The sequence below is a fragment of the Pygoscelis adeliae genome, unplaced genomic scaffold, assembly GCF_000699105.1.
Source record: "Pygoscelis adeliae isolate BGI_AS28 unplaced genomic scaffold, ASM69910v1 Scaffold1161, whole genome shotgun sequence".
Classification (NCBI taxonomy): Eukaryota; Metazoa; Chordata; class Aves; order Sphenisciformes; family Spheniscidae; genus Pygoscelis; species Pygoscelis adeliae.
Window position 1 is genome coordinate 23161 of NW_008824017.1, and position 7401 is coordinate 30561.

General features: G+C 54.7%; 1 protein-coding gene across 1 annotated transcript; it reads right to left on the reverse strand.

Moving 5' to 3' along the window:
* Positions 1-2884: 2884 nt before the first annotated feature.
* LOC103919636 (chromosome unknown open reading frame, human C20orf96) lies at positions 2885-7293 on the reverse strand. Its single transcript, XM_009327176.1, has 9 exons — positions 7243-7293; positions 6895-7009; positions 6400-6542; positions 5671-5829; positions 5106-5205; positions 4513-4670; positions 4284-4385; positions 3303-3386; positions 2885-3007 (listed from the first exon to the last, which is right to left on the reverse strand). Exons 1-9 carry the CDS (start codon positions 7291-7293, stop codon positions 2885-2887), a joined length of 1035 nt encoding a protein of 344 aa, XP_009325451.1.
* Positions 7294-7401: the final 108 nt, after the last annotated feature.

Genomic DNA, 7401 nt, shown 5'->3' on the forward strand with positions numbered 1-7401 from the left:
TATCCGGCGCGCACCTGAGCGAGAGAGGAGGGTGAGGAGGGGCAAAGCAAAGAGCGGAAAGTCAGCCGCCGTGCTTCGGCTGGTTCGGTGCGAGGAGGAGGAGAAGCTCCTGCGCGGCCAGGGCAGGAGGCGGGTGACTGCTGGGATGCTCTGTGCAGCCCACTCAGCGCTCGGAGGCATCCTATCCCCTGCACGGCGGCCCCGACATCAGAGGGCACAGGGCGGGCGGAGGGAAGCCCGCCTTGCGTTAGCTCTGCCACCTTCTCCGCGTCCCCAGGGCCCCGGGGCTGGTTTTCAGCGGGGAGGGACCAGACGCTTGTTCTGGGACACAGGACAAAGCAAGCAGCTGGGGGAGCAGGGGGAAAAACCCTTTAAAACCAGGTGAGGGTTGTTGTGCACAGCCCCTGTTCAGCAACAACCAGAGCCCAGCCCCGACCTCCAGCTCACCCCGGCACTATTTTGCTTTTCGGCTCACCCTTCATGGTCTACCCTGGCCACTAAGCCCTCTGCCTACGGAAGAAATCAGCTCCAAGCCCGAGCCCTGCTCCATGGCCCTGTCTTAGACCGTGCTTACAAGTGAGCCCTCTGCAAGGCGGGCTTGGCCTTCCCAGAGAGGCAGAGCCAGATGTAACCCCTGGGGCTCTGAGAGGGAGAAGGATTGAAATCAGCCGCCCCTCACTGTCAAACAGAAGCGGAGAAAGCCCGCTGGAGCAGCCAGGTACATCTGTTTTCTCGCAGAGAGAGGACAAGCACGGCGAGCCGGGCTTGCTCAGAGCTGTGCTCATCCATCTCCGTCTCGGTCCAGGACAAACTGTGCGTCCAGAGTGCCCCCAGCGCAGGGCTTGAAGCCGCTGGTGAAATCCAGCCGGGTTCCCTTGAAGCAAGAGGATTTTTAACGAGGGGAAGCTGAAACGCAGATGGGAACGGATATGCAGGGGGTTACAGCTCCTCCGGGCCCCACGCGCTGCCCGCAGCATGCGGGGACCCAAGGAGGGCCAGCAAGAGTCCTGGGCACCTACACACACTCACACTTCCAGGCCGAGCGCAGCTCGCGTCTGGTTTTGCTTTTTCAAGAAGCAAATCCAGTGTCTGGAACCAAAGGGTTAATCGGAAAAAAACGAAGGGCTGGTGAAGTCGTGTGAAAAGTTGCAGGGAGGTCAGTGGGAAAGGGCTGCGGGATGGCGGAGAGGGCTCTGGCACGGGCTCCCGCCTGTCAGGGCGGGTAAGCACCAAATGCCTGACTTGTGATGTTACAGAAACTTTCCACTTGGGCCTTCCTGCTATTTTTAACTCTTCTCCCAGCCACCCTCAGTAACCCCAGCCCCACCAGCTGTCGAGGCTAATTAATTCCCCTTTTTTATCATTTTTTTTTATCGGAAAAAAATTAAGTTGCACTAATCCATCACGCAGCCGCTCGCCTCCCCCCGCGGTCTCCTGACACGTTCCAGGCTTTCCTCCTGCTTCGGCTCGTGCCTCCGCAGCGCTGCAGCCATACCTGGCTTCCAGCTAAAACCCCCGGCCCCGGAGCGGGAGATCCACTCTTGCCGCCTGCACCACCACCGGTTTGCTGGGCGAGCGTCTGCTCATCCTGAGGGACGATAATTTCATGGAAAAGAACCCCCATGTGCGCGTGAGGTGCGGAGGAGCCGAGGGGCTGGCCTGCACCTGCAGCGGCGGGACCCGCTGGGAAGGAATGACTGCGTTAACAGACGTCTCTCTGCCAAGAACAATTTGTATAGGGAGTTGCTGTAAATAAATGCGCGTATGCACGCTGTTCTGCGCACAGCTACGGGTTTCGGGCTACAGCGTACTCGAGATTTGAACACGTGACCCATTTTTTCCTCAGGTTTGTACCCCTGGTCAGCGGACAGCACAGAAAGCCGAGGCACCTCGGCAGCTCTAAATCGTTTGTGATTTTTGCGATTTGTCCTGTCCTGTGCAGGACCCTGCTGCCACGGGACAAGGGGCAGCGTTACGCCTTCAGCCTGCCATGGGTATGGTGGAAAATAGCTTCTCACAGCTGGCTGTTGGTATGCTTCAGCCTAGACTTGGCCAGTCCGGCTCTGTCCCTGGAGAGGAGAGCCCAGCATTCCTGTGACGGAGCTAGCAGGGCCTTCTCCCCACCGACGCTAAGGGAGGATTCGCCTGACGCTTTGTAATTCTTATATCCAGCATCAGCGCAGCGCGCACTGGTAAGCAGGAGTGGGGACTACTCACAACCTCCGCTCGGGAAGTAATTAGCTACCAGCGAACCGGGGCAGGGAAACGAGCAGTGAGGAAGGTAACGAAGTTTTGCCTTTTTGCTGCCAGCCGATGTTGCCTAATGCATTTTTTTTTAGATACGAGGGAAATGGCTGCCCGTCTGTGTTCTCACAGAGCGCTGGTGCCATTCCACGCAACCAGCAAGGCGGCTCTAGATGGGCAAGACCTGCCCCGACAGGGATGCTCCTTGGGAGCCTGCCCCCTTCCCTCAGTTTTGGTTCCCGACTACAAAGTGAAAACAACAATAAAGTAAGAGTCAGCGTAGGCACAAAGGCCTTGAAAAGCTCTGCTGGTCCTGGCTGTCCCCGGCTGCAGCCACTAATAATCCCCACTTGCAAGCTGCGCAAAGGGAAGCCCAGAAGAGAGATGTGATGTGACCAAGGCTGACAGCACATCGGTATTCGAGTGGTGGCTGGTTCCTGGCTGCTCTTGGGCAAGACCACGAGACCCTGCAGCCGCCTTCCCAAGCAGAACCCAAGGTAACTGTGGGTTTATACCCTGGGCTGGGTGTAGGTTTAACAGTGACGTCTGTGGAAACGACGGGGTAAGAGTAGCACTCGGCGTCAAAGACTCTGCAGCCCAAGGCCACAGAGAAAGGGCTGTGCATGCCCACTGACCAGCCTTACTTTGGTCTGCGGAGAAGAACGTCAGCGAAGATCAGCTCTCTTGGGTCTCTTGCACTCTGGCGGAGTGTCTGGATGCTTCTCTTCAGCTCACCAATCTCCTCTTCCAGGTCCTTAATAATCTGAACGAATGACATTTCTAAGAGTTCTTTACTTTGCAAGAGAAGCAGGAATTAAAGTTTTAGAGATTTTGCAAACAGCAGAGCTAGAAAACATCCCTCTTGCAAGTAAGCCCCTAACAAGCTTCCTGAAATACTTGCTGGACTGCTCGTCCTCAGGATGTCCTAACAGCCCACTGACTCCAGTGGAAATGAAAGGCAACGTACCCCACTAAGGCAGACAAAATCCTCGGGAAGGGCAAGGGCTGAGGGTGGCTGGCTCTGCTGCACTGCGCTGGTTCTTCCCCAGCTCACTCACCTCCCCTTGCCTCAGTATTTCACGTCGCAGAACGTGATTGTTTATCACCATCTGCTTCAGGCCATCCTGGTGCAGCAACATCTCCTGTGTGGGTGAAGAGAAGAAAACCAGCTGAAGAAACTCCCCAGTAACCACCAGCATGAAACCCTGCCGCTGCCGGCTGCCAATGCCAGCTGCGTCCAGATGTGTCACTCTTCAAGAAAAGAGTCTCTGCTCGAATAAGGTTTGGGCTCCGGCTCTAGAAAGAGCCTGTCATTGAGATCACATTGTGCTGATCGTGGAACAAGACTGCGGAACTCCAGACATCCAGTTCAGTTTCCCGGGGAAAGCTTATTAATACTGCTTGGGTTACTTACATCACCCGTGCTTATGAATTCACCTGTAAAAGGGCACAGCAGTTCTACATCAGGGCAGGCTGTAAATGGAGTCAGTAATTAATATTTTCTTAGTGCTCTCAAGCTGCTAACCCAGGAAAAGCGCTAAGCACATCATGCGAGCAGGAACCGTGCAACAGGAGTTCCTCCTATTTTGGGAAGAACGACAGCAGTCCCTGCTCCGTAGTGCTGCATATAGCTTAATTTCCTCATGAATTTATTACAAACATATGTGCGCTGCCACAGCGGTGTCGCAGCCAATTAGCGAAGCAGCTACCTAAATAATGTAATAAAACAGGGACCATAAAAGCAGGGTGAACGTCGGGTCACAGCGCACGCACCTCCATGCAGCAAACTCTCAGCAGCGAGTCTAATATTTCAACACATCAGACTACAGCAGCGACTCAGAAGCGCTTCTCGTGTACCCTCCCAGCCTGACAAACAGCTCCAGTACGGCATCAGGAGGGGAGCAGTGATGCCCTCTTACTCTTTGGGTGCTGGCTGCTCCATGCTATTGCTAATGGGCAACGTGTGGAAGCCCCCGCCTTGCCACCCAGCACCCAGAAACTGATCCCCCACGCTGGGACGTCACGTGAACTCCACAAACCTCCACGACTTTCTGTAATAGCGCCTCTTGTTCCGCCCGTGCCTTCTCTTCCAATTCCTCTAAGACAGCCTTCCCCATTTCTTCTGTCTTGTCTATCTCCTCCTGAGAACGGCAGGAAGCCGTGCACAGAAGCAACAGGAGCGTTAGGCAAGATAACCATCGCGTTCCTTCCTCCCCTGCCCTCTCCTTCCTCCCTGGCAAGGCTGCAGGGACGGAGAGGTGTCGGCACCTGCTGTTGCTCCTTCAGGCTCTGGATGCTGCGCTGCAGAAGGACTATCTGGACAGCTTGTTCCGGACACCGCCCGTCGATGTAGGTCCGCAGGATGCCGAGCTCGTCCTGGAGAACCTGTACCTTTGATGTGACTTCATCCAGCTGCTGCTGTAGCCCTGATTGAAAGTCAAAACAGAAAATCCCAACCCAGGGGTTCCAGAGCTTCGCTTCTTCGCTGAGCTAAGGAGTCTGTCCTGCATTTGCCCGAGCCCTTCCCTCTACAGAGATTACACACCCCGCAGGGAGTGGGAACGGCCACCCCGTGTCAGACCACCCTGACCAGATCCTGCCCCAACGGGACGGTGCAAACAGCCGCCAAGGAGGCGATTCTTCCGCCCCCCCTGAGCACAGGCTGCCGGGTGTCACAGGGCTCTCGCCCTCCTGACAGGCTGACGGGAAGATCGTCCCCACAGAGCAAACGGGATTCATTTTCAGAAATGGGACTGTTTTGACATTTATAAGATCCACACAGTGTCTTTAACCTAAGAAGATGGAAAGCAAAGGTAACACGGTTGTCCAGATCGCATTTCATAGTACTGTGAGCAACTCACTTCCCAGATTCTTCTCCATTGTTTTCTCCATTTCCTGGAGCTCTGCCCTTGCTGTGTCCAGCCGGTTCTGGTTGAAGGTCTGCACCGTTGCCTTCACCCTCTGCACAGGGAGAAATCCAGGCACTGGTCATTCCACAGAGCTCTGAAACGGCCCCCTGCACCATCCCTGACCTTCCTTCCACGTGCTGTTGCTTGCATTAGCAGCACAGAGGAATCCATCGCTGTGGCTGGTGCCAGCTCGTGCACGGGAGCTGCTCTGGGGAGCAGAGCGGTGCTTCAGGAGCCAGCTGGAGCCAAGGACATTATGGAGGGACGTATCTGGGGTGTGACAGGGGTGACTACTGTTGCTTGGGACAGTTACAGTCAGGGTGCTCTCGGGGCTTTAAAACACAGGCACAAAACAAGAGCACCTCACAGGATCTTTGGGCGTCAGAGAGCTCCCCCCAGCCACGCTCGGTGCAGTGGAAGGGGCCGGGCAGCACCTGACCCTTCTCCAGTACTAACGAGCAATGGGAAGCTCAGCATTCTGCTGAATCGGGTCTGATGGCCAACCCCAAAGCCTCACCTGAAATGCTTCATACTGCTGCAGCAAGACCCTTGCTTGCTTGGCAGTGCTGTCATCAGTGTGCTGGATGTCCTTAATCAGCCGGCAGTTGGTCTCTGCCAGGCGGGCACTGCGCTGCTTCAGCTCCTCGATGGCATTTTTCTTCAGATTGGTCAGATTCTATGGGAATTTGTGGGTTAAAGTGTTGCGGATTCCATCAGTCCCACCTGCCCCAAGTTTTCTCAGCATCGTCTGCTGTCCCCGGGACATTCCTGTCCCGTGGTGACAGCAGCCTCACTGCTGAGGCACTCCGACTTCCCCCACAGAGCACACCCCTGCTCCCACCTTCCTGACTGCCAACTGCAGGATCACCGTCTCTTTTATAACCATCTTTCACCTCCTAAAAAGCTGTGGTCATGTCCTCCACCTCAACCTTCTCTTTGCTAGGCTGAGAAAATCTGATACCGACAGTCTTTTCTAACAGGTCACATTTCCTAAATCTCATCCCTCCTACTGCTACAGTCTGGGCTCTCTCCTGGTTTCTCTTAATTTTTCTTGATAGACAGTATCAAGGTTAGATTTCACCAGCATTAAGCAGAGCAGCATAATTACCTCCAGCGTATTAATAAATAAACACGTGCCATTTTGCAAGAGCGAGTCAGGCTGCTAGAATTTCCTCCATAAAGGCAGCCGGGGTAACTGTATGGATTTGCTGCCTACATCCCAGCACTGGATATTTGTGGCACGTACCGTGGTAATTTTGATCTCTTCCAAGGTTTTAGCTAATTCAGCCTTCCTGAGTGCTAATTTCCTCTGAGTAAAACTTCTGTATTTCTCTTGGGATGGTGACGTCTCCGAAGGCAAGGGTGGTTTTTTACTCTGCGTAAATGCAACTGGTGAAACAAAAAAGAGGCCTGTGCTTATTTCACAGCCCAGTTTCAACGCCTTACGTCTACTCTTCTCCTGTCATACGCGGCCGAGGGGAATATAAAGAACAGAGAGACTGCATTCAAACCTTCTGCAGCCCCAGCAAAAGCCACTCGCAGTTACAGCCCAGGAGCTGAGCCTACAAAGCGCTCCCTGGTCTTTTCTAGTTCTCCCCCTTTATTCTCAGCATTTCCCCTTGGGTAATTTTCTTTTTGTGGCGTTTGCTGAACGTCTCCCAGCAGAAAGCACTGGGTTGATGCGAAAGCGGCACCAGTGGGCAGGGACAGCAGGGCGATGTATAAGGGAATCTCTCCCAACCTGGCTTGTCCTTCTCCCCTTTCTTCTTGTCCTCATTGGTGAGCGGTGGCAAAGTCAACCTGCGGGCTGGAGATTTCCTCTCCTCTGCTTCTGTCTTCTGCCATTTGCTGTAATCCTAAACTCAGCACGACAGCAGCACAGCAACGATGGGGAGTCAAACGAGCTTTGTGAGCAGAGACCTCTCTGACTTGACCCACAGTTCTGACTCCCCTCCGCAACTCCCCCGGGGCTTCCAGGTGTCCCTTCGAGCCCTTTACCAGCAGCAAATCTCAGGTCTGTTTGAGAGACGCTGCGTTTATAACCACAGTGGTTTAAGTGCCACAAACCCCACGGGAACAAGAGACTTACTATTCTCTTGAACTCCTCCGTGATACTCGGAACCGGGCCCCGTGCATCCATCTCTGCGCAGGCTCTGGAGGGAAGAAGCGTAACCCCAGCGGGGAGGCTGAGCCCCGCAGCTCTGCCTGTCCCCGCGGCCGAGCCTCTGCGGGGCCAAAGTCAGAGCAG